General features: G+C 41.5%; 1 protein-coding gene across 1 annotated transcript in view; it reads left to right on the top strand.

Moving 5' to 3' along the window:
- LOC140485916 (NXPE family member 3-like) overlaps positions 1 to 17,256 on the top strand; it is a 39,094-nt gene that overhangs the window by 8,830 nt on the left and 13,008 nt on the right. Inside the window, exon 2 of the mRNA XM_072584363.1 lies at positions 12,520 to 12,593. Coding sequence (XP_072440464.1) covers positions 12,520 to 12,593 — 74 coding nt within the window. The remainder of the gene's footprint in view (positions 1 to 12,519; positions 12,594 to 17,256) is intronic.

Here is a 17,256-nt window from a genome sequence, read left to right as displayed (position 1 = left end):
CAATTACTTTCACTTTTGCATCCCGTGGTGCCATTTGTTCGTGTCGAATATCATGGCTCAGGAAGGTGACTTGGGCTTTGGCAAATTCACTTTTAGCTCAGTTCACCACCAAGCCTGTCTTCCGAAGTCGATTGAACAAGTACGATAAATGCTGTAAATGTTCCTTCCATGAATGACTAAAAATCACCAGGTCATCAATATACACCACACAGTTGGGCAATGACCTTATTAGTCAGACTCTGAAGTGTGGCTGGGGCATTTTTCATACCAAGTGGCATGACTTGAAACTGATACTGTCCATTTGGCGTTACAAACGCCGAAATTGTCTTTGCTCTCTCTGGCAGAGGTACTTGTCAGTAACCTCTGAGCAAGTCCAACTTAGAAACATAAGCTGCCTGTCCCACTTTTTTGACACAGTCCTCCAGTTGGAATTGGATATGCATCAGTCTTTGTAATGGCGTTGACTGCGCAATTGTCCACACATAACCTTTGGGTACCATCTGATTTTGGTACCATGACTATGGGTGAGCTCCAGTCACTGTAACTCACTTCAAATACTCCATCTTGGACCATGCACTCTATCTCCATCTGAGCCTGTGCTAACTTTAGAGGGTTATGCCTACAAGGATGTTGTTCAATTGGAACAGCATCTCCTATATCTAGAACATGTATAATTAGGTTAGTACTTCCCAGCTTATTTACACTTATCTCCCCATGTGATAGTAATAACTCTTTCAGGTCATTTCAATGTTCTTGTGGAAGGTAATTCAATAATTTATCCCAATTTTTGACAACTTCCTCATTGTCCAATCCTCTGAACTTGGTTCTTCCTCCTGTGCTGTAATCATTAACACCTTCTCCTCTTGCTTTCCTTCCCTATCAAAATACCTTTTTGAGCATATTCACATAACACACTCTGTGAGATTCCTTCCTGTCTGGAGTTCTTATCAAGTAGTTCACTTCACTCAATTTCCTCTCAATTTGATATGGTCCACTAAACCTTGCTTTTAAAGGCTCATCTGTTACTGGAAGTAACACCAATACTTTATCCCAGTTGCAAAATTGCGAATTTGTGATTTCTTATCCGTTGCTGTTTCATTGTATGCTGTGATGCTTTTTAAATGCTATCCAGCCAACTCTACAGCTCTATTTAATGGTTCTCTAAAATTTGACACATTATCCAAATGGGTGGTCTCTGAATTCTGACTTAATAATTTCTCCGTAATCAATTTTAATGGTCCTCTTACTTCATGCCCAAAAGTTATTTTAAATGGGCTAAATTTGGTTGATTCATTCGGTGCATCTCTGATCACAAAAAGTACAAACTGACCTCCCTTATCCCAATTATCTGGATAATCCTGACCATAAGCCCACAACATGGTCTTTAGTGTTTGATGTCATCTCTCTAAGCGCTCTGCGATGCTGGATGATACGCAGTAGTTTTGAATTGTTTTATTCCCAAGTTATCCAAAACCTTCTTGAATAGTTTGTATGTGAAGTTTGATCCTTGATCTGACTGGATCTTTATTGCCAGTCCATAGCTAGTAAAAAAATTAAGTAATTCTTCTACAACCCATTTTGTTGTGATGTTGCATAATGGGATTGCCTCTGGAAATCTAGTTGATACATCCATTATCATTAACAAATACTTATTCTCACCTTTTGTTTGAGGTAGGGGACCTATGCAATCAATCAAAACCCTCGTGAAAGGTTCCTCAAATGTTGGAATAGGTTTTAAAGGTGCAGGTTTTATTACTGCCTGTGGTTTTCCGATTAATTGACATATATGACATGTCTAGCAAAATTGAACTACATCTTTGTGTAGTCCAGGCCAGTAAAAATGTCTCTGTATTTTAGCCTGTGTTTTCCTCACCCCTAAATGACCTCCAAGTGGTCGCTCATGTACCACTTGCAGCACCTCCTTTCTATACCCTACTGGCAAAACAATTTGATAAATTCCTGTCCATTTCACATCTGCTTCGATATGTGAGGGTCTCCATTTCCTCATGAAGACATCATTTGTTAAGTAATAACACAAAGAAATGCAATCACTTTCTTTCTCTGTAAATGCTTTTTAATATGACTGTTTTATGTTCACATCTTTCTGTTGTAATTCAATCAGTTTAGCAGTGTTAAAGATACTGGCATACTTATCTATTTGCTCCTTCTCTGTTCCACTTATCTGATCAAAAAACTTTTGGATAACCCTATGTCAGTTTCCTTATCTGTGCCTTTTGATCTCTCCTGCTTCAGCTTGTACCTCTGTGATCTTGTGATCACACAATCAGGGAAAATTCCTGGATAAACATTCTCCATGTCTTCAGTTGTCTGCATCTCCACTGACTTTTGAACTCGAGTAGGCAGCATGGTGAATCAGCTATATCATTTGCAAGGACAAACTGTATTCCTGGAGCTGAGGGTTTGTCCAGAACCCCTATCACAGATTCTCCACACTTTTTTGGACTCTCTAGCCTCATTTTACATAATTGAGCACTTTTTATCTCATCATGAATTCTTGTTGCCAGTACCTTTTCTGGTAGCAGTCTCACAGGAGTTCATATCGCCTCCTCCTTCAGCTGAGAGAATCCTATGTCCCTTAATATTGTAACGTCCTTACCTACTACTCCTGGCCTATGTGAATAAACTTTACTCTTGCATGTATATTTTTTAAGCAGATCTGGCACTTCCTCCTTAATCAACCGCTGATCACCTTGTGCACTCTGAAGCAATTGTCTAACTTCCCTTGTGCTTTTTGTTACTAGTCCAACAAAAATTCCAGACTTGTCCTGTTTTCCTAGATCTGGCTTTCTCCTAGTCCACCAACACTGTGGCTTTGTGTGGCCCACTTTATTAGACTGAGAACACCTAAGCTTTTTAACTTCTTTGTCCCCCTCAAGGGTTTATTTTTTACCCCATTATAAGTTATCCTGATGATGTTCACTGAGATCTACCTTTCCCTTTCCTTGTGAGGATTTCTTTTTGTCCCAATTTCTATCCCTCATGGGTAGAAATTGATTCTGGAAGCCAAGCTGTGTTTTATGGACCACAAGAATGACTATGGTAGGAATAGGTCCAGTCCAGTAGTGGGAAGTTGCGTGTGGAGGCTGAAGAGATTGGGGAGACACTGAATGAATACTTTTCGTCAGTATTCACTCAGGAACAGGACATTGTTGCCGATGTGAATATTGAGTCACAATTAATTAGAATGGATGGCTTTGAGGTATGTAGGGAAGAGGTGTTGGAAATTCTGGAAAGGGTGAAAATAGATAAGTCCCCTGGGCCTGATGGCATTTATCCTAGAATTCTCTGGGAAGCAAGGGAGGAGATTGCAGAGCCATTGGCCTTGATTTTTATGTCCTTGTTGTCTACAGGAATAGTGCCAGAAGACTGGAGGATAGCAAATGTGGTTCCTTGTTCAAGAAGGGGAGTAGGGATAACCCTAGTAACTATAGGCCAGCGAGTCTCACTTCTGTTGTGGGCAAAGTCTTAGAGAGAATTGTAAGGGATAGGATTTATGAACATCTGGATAGGAATAATGTGATCAAGGATAGTCAGCATGGTTTTGTGAAGGGCAGGTCGTGCCTCACAAACATAGAACATAGAACATAGAACATAGAACAATACAGCACAGAACAGGCCCTTCGGCCCACGATGTTGTGCCGAACTTCTAACCTAGATTAAGCACCCATCCATGTACCTATCCAAATGCCGCTTAAAGGTCGCCAATGATTCTGACTCTACCACTCCCACAGGCAGCGCATTCCATGCCCCCACCACCCTCTGGGTAAAGAACCCACCCCTGACATCTCCCCTATACCTTCCACCCTTCACCTTAAAAAACCTTATTGAATTCTTTGAGAAAGTGACTAAGGAAGTGGATGAGGGTAAAGCAGTAGATGTGGTGTGTATGGATTTTAGTAAGGCGTTTGATAAGGTTCCCCATGGTAGGCTACTGCAAAAAATACGGAGGTATGGCATTGAGGGTGAGTTGGAGGTTTGGATTAGGAATTGGCTGGCTGGAAGAAGACAGAGGGTAGTAGTTGATGGTAAAGGTTCATCTTGGAGTGCAGTTACTAGCGGTGTTCTGCAAGGATCTGTTTTGGGACCATTGCTGTTTGTCATTTTTATAAATGACCTGGAGGAGGGGCTAGAAGGTTGGGTGAGTAAGTTTGTGGATGATACGAAAGTCGGTGGAGTTGTTGACAGTGAGGAAGGATGTGGCAGGTTACAGCAGGATGTAGATAAGCTGCAGAGATGGGCAGAAAGGTGGCAAATGGAGTTCAATGTAGGTAAGTGTGAAGTGATTCACTTTGGTAAGAGTAACAAGAAGATGGGGTACTGGGCTCATGGTCGGATACTTGGTAGTGTGGATGAGCAGAGGGATCTTGGTGTCCATGTACACAGATCTCTGAAAGTTGCCACCCAGGTAAATAGTGCGGTGAAGAAGGCATATGGCGTACTGGCTTTTATTGGTAGAGGAATTGAGTTCCGGAGTCCTGAGGTCATGTTGCAGTTGTATAAGACTCTGGTGCGGCCGAATCTGGAGTATTGTGTGCAGTTTTGGTCGCCATACTATAGGAAGGATGTGGAGGCACTGGAACGGGTGCAGAGGAGGTTTACCAGGATGTTGCCTGGTATGGTAGGAAGATCATATGAGGAAAGGCTGAGGCACTTGGGGCTGTTTTCATTGGAGAAAAGAAGGTTTAGGGGTGACTTGATAGAGGTGTACAAGATGATTAGGCATTTAGATAGGGTTGACCATGAGAACCTTTTTCCACGTATGGAGTCAGCTATTATGAGGGGCATAGCTTTAAATTAAGGGGTGATAGGTATAGGACAGATGTTAGGGGTAGATTCTTTCCTCAGCGAGTTGTGAGTTCATGGAATGCCCTGCCAGTAGCAGTGGTGGACTCTCCCTCTTTATGGGCATTTAAACAGGCATTGGATAGGCATATGGAGGATAGTGGGCTAGTGTAGGTTAGGTGGGCTTGGATCGGCGTAACATCGATGGCCAAAGGGCCTGTACTGCGCTGTATTTTTCTATGTTCTATGTTCTAGCTCATAGTCATCAGCCACTTCAGCTGCTAACCTTGTTGTTTTAAGTCTCTGCTCTTCCACATGAGTTCGCACTACTTCAGGCAATAAATTTTTGAATTCCCCCCAAATAATTACCTCTCTTAGGGCATCATAGGTTTGCTTAATTTTTAAAGCTCTTATCCATCTATTAAAATTACTCTGATCTTTTAAAACTCAGTATAGGTTTGACCAGGGTCCCTCCTGAGATTCCTGAAACATTGCCTATAGGTTCCTGGTACAAGTTCATATGCACTTAAAATGGCTTCTTTCACCACCTCATACTCCCCAGATACCTCCTCTGATAGTATGCAAATACCTCACCAGCCCTACCCACAAGTTTCACTTGGATCAACCAAACCCACATTGCCAGTGGCCACTGCATTTGTTTAGCCACCTTTTCAAATGAGATGAAAAAGGCTTCCATATCTTCTCTTCAAATTTAGGCAATGCTTGAATATACTTAAACAGTTTCTCACTGGGCTTCTGATGATCAGAGGCTTGCTTATCCTCACTGTCTTCCTCACTAAGCCTATCCTCAGCCTTTCTCTCCAGGCTTTTAAGCTGACTTTCATTTGTAAGTGTCAGTTTTTGAAGTTCAAAAACTCTCTCTTTATCTTTCTCTGCTCTATTTTTCCCTCTGTTCTGCTGCTTTCTCTTTTTCTCCCTGTTCTGCTGCTCTCTCTTTTTCCCTCTCTTCTGTTTTTAATTGTAACACAAACTGTTTCATTTCTGCTGCCCTTTTCTTATCTCTTGCCTCTAACTCAAGCTGCTTCATTTGCACGGAGATTCTTGACATCTCTACAGATTCTGATGGTTTCCCCAGCAAGTTTAAATTCGGAGCTACTGCTATAATTATCTCTCCTTTCCTCACAGAAGCAGGCAGTTCCAATTCCAGCATCTCTGCCTATTCCTGCAGCTTGGTCTTGTTCACTTTTTGCAATACTTCCAAAGTCACCACATCCGCATCCAGAAAACTTTTGGTGACTCAAAGAGCCATTACTATCCCAAGTTTTGTCTACCCAACCAAGCCAACGCCCAAAATAAAGACACTAGCAACTACCACTCACTGTTTAAAATCCCACAACCAGTCCCTAATCTGTTATGGACTAGGCCAGACCACTCAAAACATTCTTAAGCAGGCAGTCCAGACCATAACATTGCAATGTGTTTCTGTAAGTGTACAATGAAAAATTACCTAGGATAAGTTAGCTAGATTGACAACCAGGTATAAAACAGACAAAAAATAATTCACAAAATTACACAATTAAACATGAAGAACAGAATAAAGAACCCCTACGGAACTCAATCTATCCAAACTAGACTTAACTGTGTTGTTCCAAATGCACACAACAGTCCCAATAAGCAAACTCCATTAGAAACCAATATAAATGAATGGAACATATTCTTACAGGTTGATGTTAGAAGGGAAGAGAGAGAGAGAGAGTTTGTGTCCACACAGCTCACTGTTGAACTCCCAACTAATTCTGGACTGAACTAAACTGCTCAGCTCAGCTAGAGAGCAGACCACTCCCCTTTCATTATACAGGTCACTTCTAAAACATGACCACTTTGGCCTGAAGTCCCATCTGTTTACATATAAACAAAAGGCCTCTTAAAATCGTTTTCATCTCTGTACCAAACCAGTCTGATCAGAGACCGGCCTGGTTTATTACACCTCTGAAAAAAATCAAAAACAGAATATCCTTGAGCCAAGGAACAGCTTTTAGAAAAAAATAACTAGCTTTGAGACACTGTCCTTGACATTCATGTCACATTTAACAAAGTGTGGTGTAAATGACGTCCAGTAATGTGAATTGGAGAAAACACTCCATTGGTTGGAGTCATAGCTGGTAAACAGGAAATGATCACTGTTCTTGGAGGTCAGTCATCTTAAACGCAGGAGATCTTCAGGGTAGTGTCTGTGGCCCAACCATCTTCAGCTGCTTCATCAAACACCTTCCCTCCATCATAAGATCAGAAGTGAGGATGTTCACTAATGATTGCACAATGTTCAGTACCATTCATGACTCCTCAGACACTGAAGCAGTCAATGTTCAAATGTAACAAGACCTGGAAAGTATGCAATCTGGGACTGAAAATCATAGAATCCCTAGAGTGTGGAAACAGTCCACACCAATACTCTGAAGCGTAACCCACCCAGACCCATTCCACTACCCTGTTGCCATATGTTTTGCTCTGACTAATGCACCTAACCTATACGTCCGTGAACACTATGGGCAATTTAGCATGGCCAATTCACCTAACCTGCACATCTTTGGATGGTGTCAGGAAACTGAAGAACGTGGAGGAAATCAATGTAGGCATGGGGAGATTAGATTAGATTAAATTCTCTACAGTGGAAACAGGCCCTTCAGCCCAAGTAGTCCACACTGACCCTCCAAAGAGTAACCCACCCAGACCCATTCCCACAATTTACCCCTGACTAATGCACTGGAGCACCTGGAGGAAACCCACGCAAACATAGGGAGAATGTGCAAACTCCACACAGACAGTCACCCGACACTGGAATTAAACCCGGGTTCCTGGCGCTGTGAGGCAGCAGTGCGAACCACTTGAGCCACTGTGCCACACAAATGCCAGCAATGACCATCTCCAATAACAGATAATCTAATCACTTGCACCTCTCGTTCAATGGTGTTATCATCATTGAATCCTCCACTATCAATATCCTGAGTATTACAATTAACCAGAAACCCAACTGGACTAATCTAATAAATATAATGTCTACAAGAGATAGTCAGATGCAAAGAATAATGAAGTGAGTAACTCATTTTCTGACGCCACAAAGCCTCTCTACCATCAGGAAGGCATAAGCCAGGAGTGTGATAGAATACTCCCCACTTACCTGGATGAATGCATCTCCAGTCTACAATCAAGAAAAGTGACACCATCCAGGACAATGCAGCATCATCACCAGCACGTTCCCCACCAAACCATTCATGATCCTGGCTTAGAACTATATCGCTGGTCACTTAGTGTCATTAGGTCAAACTCCCAGAATTCCCTCCCTAATAGCATTGTGGGTCTACCTACAGCACATGGACTGTGACTCACCACCAGCTTGTCAAAGGCGACTTACGATGGACAATAAATGCTGTCCAAGTCAGCAACACCTACGTCCCACAAATAAAAAAAATCTTGTAATGACATGCACTGGAGATTATTGAACCATTTGACGCTATTCAAAAAGTGTTTTACATAGAACATAGAACAGTACAGGCCCTTCAGCCCTTGATGTTGTGCTGACCTTTTATCCTACTCTAAGATCAAATTAACCTACATACCCTACATTTTACTATCTTCCATGTGTCTATCCAAAAGTCACTTCAATGTCTCTAATGTATCTGACTCTACTACCACTGCTGGCAGTGCATTCCACGCACCCACCACTCTCTGTGTAAAGGACATACCTCGGACCTCTCTCCTAAACCTTCCTCCAATCACCTTAAAATTACACCCCCTCATGATAGCCATTTCCGCCCTGGGAAAAAGTCTCTAGCTATTCACTCCACCTATGTCTCTCAACATCTTGTACACATCTATCAAGTGACCTCTCATCTTCTTCACTCCAATGAGAAAAGCCCTAGCTCCCTCAACTTTTCTTCATAAGACATGCACTCCATTCCGAGCAGCATCCTGGTGAATCTCTTCTGCACCCTCTTGAAAACTTTCACACCCTTCCTATAATGAGAGCAGAACTGAACACAATATTCCAACTGTGGTCTAACCAGAGCTTTATAGAGCTGCAGCATAACCTCACAGCTCTTAAACTCAATCCCCCAGCTAATGAAAGCCAACACAGCATACACCTTCTATCAACTTGGATGATAACATTGAGGGATCTATGGACGTGGACCCCAAGATTCCTCTGTTCCTCCACACTACCAAGAATCCTGCCTTTAACCCTCTAATCTATTTAAATTCGACCTTCCAAAACTAATCACTTCACAATTTTCCAGGTTGAATTCCAGCTGCCACTTCTCAGCCCAGTTCTACATCCTGTCAATGTCGCGTTGCAACCTACAACAGCATTCTACACTAACCACCATTCTTCATGTCATCAGAAAACTTATTAACCCACCCTCTCATTTCCTCATCCAAGTCATTTATAAAAATCACAAATAGCAGACATCCCAGCACAGGTTCCTGCAAAACACCACTGGTCACTGAGCTCCGGGCTAAATACTTTCCATCTACTACCACACTCTGTACTCTATGGGCCAGCCAATTCTATATCCAGACAGCCAAATTTCCCTGTATCCCATACGTCTTTACTTTCTGAACCATCCTACTATGGAGAATCTATCAAACGCCTTACTAAAGTCCACATACACAGCATCCACTGCTCTACCTTCATCAATTGTTTTGTCACATCCTGAAAGAATTCAATAAGGCTTATGAGGCATGATCTACCACCTCACAAACCCAAGTTGACTTTCTCTAAACAAGCTATGCTTCTCCAAATAATCATAAATCCTGTTTCCCAGAATCCTTTCCAATAATTTGCCCACCATCGACATAAGACTGACTGGTCTGTAATATCCAGGGTTATTCCTATTCCCTTTCTTGAACAAGGGAATAACATTTGCCACCCTCCAATCATATGGTAACACTCCAGTGGATAGTAAGGACACAAAGATCATTGCCAAAGTCTTCCCTTTCTTCCTGTAGTAATATCCCATCTGGCCCAGAGGACTTATCAATCTTCATGTTTTTCAAAATTTCCAGTATATCCTCATTCTTAACATCAACCTATTCAAATATGTCAGCATGTTTCACACTGTTCTGACAAACAACAATGTCCCTTTCAGGAGTGAATACTGAAGCAAAATATTCATAAGGACCTCCTCTGGCTCCAGACATAAGCTCCCTCTAAGATCACTGATTAGCCCTACCCTCACTCTGGCCATCCTCTTGTTCCTCACATAAGTGTAGAACACCTTACAGTTTTCCATAATCCTGCCCACTAAAGATTTTTCATGCCCCCATCTAGCTCTCCTAAGTCCATTCTTCAGTTCCTTCCTGTCAACTGTTTATCCCTATGGAGCCCTATCTGATCCTTGTTTCCTCAACCTTAAGTAAGCTTCCTCCTTCCTCTTGTCTAGATGTTCCACATCACTTGATATCCAAGGTTCCTTCATCCTATTATCCCTTCCTTGCCTCAGTGGGACAAGTCTATCCAGCACTCGCAGCAAGTGCTCCCTGAACAACTTCCACATTTCTGTCATGCATTTCCTTGAGAGCATTTGTTTCCATTTTATGCTTCACTATTCCTGCATAATAGCATTGTAATTCCCCCTTCCCCAATTACATACTTCCTCATGCTGTCTGCTCCTATCTCTCTCCATGACTGTAGCAAAGGCCAGGGAGTTATGATCACTATCACTGAAATACTCTCCCACCAAGTGATCTGACACCTGACCTGGTTTATTGTCAAGTACCAAGTCCAATATGTCCTCCCCTCTAGTCGGTCTATCTACATATTGAGTCAGGAATCCTTCCCAGATACACCTGACAAAATCTGCTCCATCCAAACCATTTGCACTAAGGAGGTTCCAATCAATATTGGTGAAGTTGAAGTCACCCATGTCAATTTACTTTCCAAAATCTGCCTCTCAATCTGTTCCTCCGTGTCTCTATTGCTATTAGGCATCTACAGAAAACCCCGAAAAAAGTGATTGCCCCTTTCCTGTTTCTGACTTCCACCCATACTGACTCTGTAGACAAACCCTCCTCGACAATTTCTCTTTCTGCAGCTGTGATACTAGGCCTGATTAGCAATGCCACTACCCCACTTCTTATACCTCCCTCCCTATTCCTTTTGAAATATCTAAACTCTAGAACATCCATCAACCATTCCCATCCCTGTGATGTCCAAATCTCTGTAATGGTCACAATATCATAGCTCCAAGTACTGATCCATGCTCACCCTTATTCCTGACACTTCTTGTGCTAAAACAGACACAGGGTAAATAGGCAAAATCTTTTTCCTGGGGTCAGGGAGTCCAGAACTAGAGGGCATAGGTTTAGGGTGAGAGGGGACCTAAGGGGCAACGTTTTCACACAGGGTGGTACTTGTATGGAATGAGCTGCCAGAGGAAGTGGTGGAGGCTGGTACAATTGCAACATTTAAGAGGCATTTGGATGGGCATATGAATAAGAAGGGTTTCGAGGGATATTGGCCCAGTGCTGGCAGGTGGGACTAGATTGGGTTGGGATATCTGGTCGGCATGGACAGGTTGGACTGAAGGGTCTGTTTCCATGCTGTACATCTCTATGACTCAATGACTCTATGACTTGAACCCATCACACTGACTGCAACTTTGTCTTATCAACTGTCTATCCTTCCTCACAGACCCTCTGCACTCTAGTAAAAAAATCATCCCAGAACATATTTCCCTAATTACAATTCTATAGGCACTGGTCTCTCTCATATATGCATATATTTTGTCCAACTTAACGATATGATCCTTCAGATATAATGGTACTTAAACACAACCTATTGGCTTCTGGAACAGTATAGCTGAGGCTGATTTGCACTTCCCTCAATATCCTAAATTGGTAAACTGCTAGCAGGGTTCACTGGCTTCAGCGAACTCAGTATGGATATAACACCAGACTTGATTGTTATGATTGACACGAGGTTGGCCAGATAGACCTTGTTGAGTATGAGATCCCTGATTGGGGCTGTTAACCTGGGCCAGTCAGGGAATTCTGGATGACAGATATAAACAGGAGTCCCAGGGATTCTCTTCACTCTAGGTACTGGCTCTGATTTAGCCAGAGTCTTTGTATTGTGTACATGTATATAAAAGGTGATTTGGTGAAGGGATATTGGCCTCTGTGCAGTTATTTCATTGATGTTTCTGGTTTCTGTGACTCAGCGACTCACTGGGTAAACTTATGCAGCTATTTTGCATTGTTCATCTACCAATTGGTTTTAAAATGCTGCATGAGATGAATGACCAGATCATTATGAAGTCTTCCAATTTTACATCTAATTAACTGCAATGAAAATAAGCATCACATAACTTCTATAACTTTGTGGGTTAACTTAAAACTCTGGTCAAAACTTAAAAATCTACCCGCACACATTTCAAAAGTGCACTAGAATCATAATTTCTGCTTTAAATTGAGAGAGAGATTCTTTTTACACCTTCAGTAAGTCGATTTGAATTTTTGTAATGGGCCTCCTGCTTATCCATTGGAGTGGTGGTGGAAAGGCTGGAGAAATGTCTGAATAAAATGCAGTGGATGCATTTCTGTGCTATTTCCTCAACTCTTTTGTCCTATTTGACAATGAGAACCACTGTGAAAATTCACTCCTGTATATAATTTTAAGCTTTGCACATTTCAAACTCTACTTATTAATAGTTGAATGATGCACTGGCTTAACATGTAACCAATGTATTATATTTTCAGTAAGGTAAACATCAAAAAGCCCATACTGCCCAAAGGTCGAAGTTATGTCATTGTACGTCCTTCACCTACACCAGGTAAGTAAGTATAAATTATTGCCACGAATTCCAAACTAAAGGTTTTCTATTTGAATGAATTATGTAATGGGTGTAGCTGGCACTTAAGTATACTAATAAAATACAATTTAATGTGTCTACATATTCATTTACTCAGTTAATTAAGAATTTGAGTACCATGTTTAATTTAAATGTCCATATTACGGAGGAGGAAATGTTGGATATCTTGAGACGCATAAAAGAGGATAAATCCCCAGGACCTGATCAGGTGTACCCTAGAACTCTTTGGGAAGCCAGAGAAGTGATTACTGGGCCTCTTGCTGAGATATTTGTATCATCGATAGTCACAGATGAGGTGCCAGAAGATTGGAGGTAGGCTAACATGGTGCCACTGTTTAAGAAAGGTGGTAAGGACAAGCCAGGGAACTATAGACCAGTGAGTCTGATGTCAGCGGTGGGCAATTTGTTGGAAGGAATCCTGAGGAACAGGATATACATGTATTTGGAAAGGCAAGGACTCATTAGGGATAGTCAACATGGCTTTGTGCATGGGAAATCATGTCTCACAAACTTGAATGAGTTTTTGAAGAAGTAACAAAGAGGATTGATGAGGGCAGAGCGGTAGATGTGAACTGTATGGACTTCAATTTGACTAAGTTCCCCATGGGAGACTGGTTAGCAAGATTAGATATCATGGAATTCAGGGAGAACTAACCATTTGGATACAGAACTGGCTCAAAGGTAGAATACAGAGGGTGGTGGTGGAGGGTTGTTTTTCAGACTGGAGGCCTGTGACCAGTGAAGTGCCACAAGGATCGGTGCTGGGTCCTCTACTTTTCGTCATTTATATAAATGATTTGGATGCGAGCATAAGAGGCACAGTTAGTAAGTTTGCAGATGACACCAAAATTGGAGGAGTAGTGGACAGCGAAGAATGTTACCTCAGGTTACAACAAGATCCGGATCAGATGGGCCAATGGGTTGAGAAGTGGCAGATGGAGTTTAATTCAGATAAATGTGAGGTGCTGCACTTTGGGAAAGCAAATCTTAGCAGGACTTATACACTTAATGGTAAGGTCCTAGGGAGTGTTGCTGAACAAAGAGACCTTGGAGTGCATGTTGATAGCTCCTTGAAAGTGGAGACACAGGTAGATAGGATAGTGAAGAAAGCATTTGGTATGCTTTCCTTTATTGGTCAGAGTATTGAGTACAGGAGTTGGGAGGTCATGTTGCAACTGTACAGGATATTGGTTAGACCACTGTTGGAATATTGCATGCGATTCTGGTCTCCTTCCTATTGGAAAGATATTGTGAAACATGAAAAGGTTCAGAAAAGATTTACAAGGATGTTGCCAGGGATGAAGGATTTGAGTTATAGGGAGAGGCTGAACAGGCTGGGGCTGTTTTCCCTGGAGTGTCGGAGGCTGAGGGGTGACCTTATAGAGGTTTACAACATTATGAGGGCCTTGGATAGAGTAAATGGACAAAGTCTTTTCCCTGGGGTGGAGGAGCCCAGAACTAGAGGGCATAGGCTTAGAGTCAAAGGGGAAGATATAAAAGAGATCTTAGGGGCAACTTTTTCACGCAGAAGGAGGTACGTGTATGGAATGAGCTGCCAGAGGAAGTGGTGGAGGCTGGTACAATTGCAACATTTAAAAGGCATTTGGATAGGTATATGAAAAGGAAAGGTTTGGAGGGATATGGGCCAGGTGCTGGCAGGTGGGACTAGATTGGATTGGGATACCTGGTCGGCATGGACTAGTTGGACCAAAGGATCTGTTTCCATGCTGTACATCTCTATGACTCCATAAAACAATTAAGATAGATTCCACAAAAATGTATTTTTAAAGTTTAAATCCATGTGTCTAATACTGACCTTGTTACAATTTATTTTTTGTAAAAACCATGAATTAGTTACATAAATCTTGAGACTTGAGCTGTTTTGGGCATTTTAACCATTTAAACACATGGTTTCATACTTCTGTTTAAAAAAAAACTTTATTTTGAATTTTTTTTCTCGATTAGAACTTGCTGAGGTATTGTACGTCATTCTTAGGACAGATTTTACTATCAAAACACAGCCGAACAGCTGATCAAATTGATTGAGAAGGAAAGCATTCCAACAGTTGCAGTTTTTCAATGATCATTGGATCGGCAAGTTTCAAAACTGGTCTTTGAGTTATCCACTATGCACATTAGCCCAGCAATTACAAGAGGAATGTGATATGTATGAATGCCTAATTTATTAAATAACATTATTTACTTATATTTTAACTGAATTATTGACCATTTAAAATAAATGGGACAAAAACTCTTGAGAGAGGGTAGAGAGTTTTGATTCATTTGCAATACACACTTAAAGAACATAGAACAGAGAACATTACAGCACAGTACAGGCAACTTTTAGGGATCTATGTACATGAACATCAAGATCTCTCTGCTCATCTACACTACCAAGAATCTTACCATTAGCCCAGTACTCTTTATTCCTGTTATTCCTTCCAAAGTGAATCACCTCACACGTTTCCACATTAAACTCTTATTTACCACCTCTCAGCCCAGCTCTGAAGCTTAGCTATGTCCCTCTGTGACCAATAACATCCTTCGGCACTATTCACAACTCTATCGACCTTAGTGTTATCTGCAAATTCACTAACCCATCTTCTATGCTCTCATCCAGCTCATTTATAAAAATGACAAACAGCAGTAGCCCCAAAACAGATCCTTGCTGTACACCATCAGTAACTGAACTCCAAGATTAATATTTCCCATCAACCACCACCCTCTGTCTTCTTTCAGCTGGCCAATCTCTTATCCAAACCATTAAATCACCCTCAATCCTATGCCTCCATATTTTGTGCAATAGCCTACTGTGGGGAACTTATTGAAATCCATATACACCACATCAACCACTTTACCCTCATCCACCTGTTTGGTCACCTTCTCAAAGAACTCAGAAAGGTTTGTGAGGCACAGCCTACCCTTCATAAAATAGTGTTGACTATCCCTGATCAAATTATTTCTATTGAGATGATTATAAATCCTGTCTCTGATAACCGTTTCTAACAATTTACTCACAACTGAAGTAAGGCTCACTGGTCTATAATTACCAGTGGTGTCTCTACTCCCCTTCTTGAACTGTCATCCAACACTATTCCTGTAGACAATGATGACATAAAGATCAAAGGCAAAGATCAAAGGTCACAGAGGGACATAGCTAAGCTTCAGAGCTGGGCTGAGAGGTGGTAAATAAGAGTTTAATGTGGAAACGTGTGAGGTGATTCACTTTGGAAGGAATAACAGGAATAAAGAGTACTGGGCTAATGGTAAGATTCTTGGTAGTGTAAATGAGCAGAGAGATCTTGGTGTTCATGTACATAGATCTCTAAAAGTTGCCTGTACTGTGCTGTAATGTTCTATGTTCTATGTTCTTTAAGTGTGTATCGTAAATGAATCAAAACTCTCTACCCTCTCTCAAGAGTTTTTGTCCCATTTATTTTACATGGTCAATAAACTCCTCCCTGGCTTCCCAAAGAATCCTAGGATAAATTCCATCTGACCCAGGGGACTTATCTATTTTCACACTTTTAAGAATTGCTAACACCTCATCCTTGTGAACCTCAATCCCATCTGGACTAGTAGCCTGTATTGCAGTATTCTCCTTCACAACATTTTCTTTTTCCAGTGTGAATACTGATGAAAAATATTCATTTAGCACTTTGCATATCCCTTCTGATTCCGCACACAACTTCCCACTACTATCCTTGATTGGCCCTAATCTTTTCAGTCAGAATAATTTTCAGATTATCTGTTGGAGGATTTTCTACCCATGTGATTTCATAAAGAGCCTACAATCAGGAGGTGGTTACAGGCTTCTTTATTCAAGCTTGTACCAATGCAATGTGGGAGAGAGCTCAGAGTCAAGCTTCAAGACACTCTGCCATTTACAGCTCAAAACAGCATATTTATACATTTTACATCACAATGGTTACGTGCAATATTGGTATTAAATAAACTATATGTTAAACATTACTGCAAAAATAGAATGCAGTTCAGTTTCTTGCAGGTGGCAAGTCCTCTAATTCCATGGCCGTACTATCTTCAGAGCTTACCTGTCTATAAACTACTGCTCCTAACCCAGGACTTTCCTTATAAATTATACTTGTGTGACTATCTTAAACTATACAGATGGTCTCTAAACCCTAAATAACTGCTGACTGTTTTTTCGGATGCTAATGACCTAAAATCATAGAATCCTTACATTGTGAAAGCAGACCATTCAGCCCACCAACCCACCGAAGGGTATCCCACCCATCCCTGTAACCCTGCACTTCCCATGGCTAATCCACCTTACCTGCACATCATGGGCAATTTAGAATGGCCAATCCACCTAACCTGCACATCTTTGGACCCACACAGACACAGGGTAAATATGCAGACTCCACACACAGTCTCCTGAGGGTAGAATCAAACCCAGGTCCCTGATGCTGTGAGACAGCAGTGCTAACCATTGAGTCATCATGCTACCCATGAAGCTCAGTTCACTTCATACAGGATTTGAACCCACTAAGCCTGGCTTCAGTGGTCAGTGTCTTAACCATTAGGCCATGAGGGCCATAAAGCGAGGCATTTGTCATAAACTCAGCTGGTGAGAGAATTTAACCCAAGCTGTTAAAGAATAAAA

This window comes from Chiloscyllium punctatum, chromosome 15 (assembly GCF_047496795.1).
Source record: "Chiloscyllium punctatum isolate Juve2018m chromosome 15, sChiPun1.3, whole genome shotgun sequence".
In the NCBI taxonomy this organism is placed as follows: Eukaryota; Metazoa; Chordata; class Chondrichthyes; order Orectolobiformes; family Hemiscylliidae; genus Chiloscyllium; species Chiloscyllium punctatum.
The sequence above is the reverse complement of the archived record's forward strand: the minus strand, read 5'-3'. Positions and strand labels throughout refer to the sequence as shown.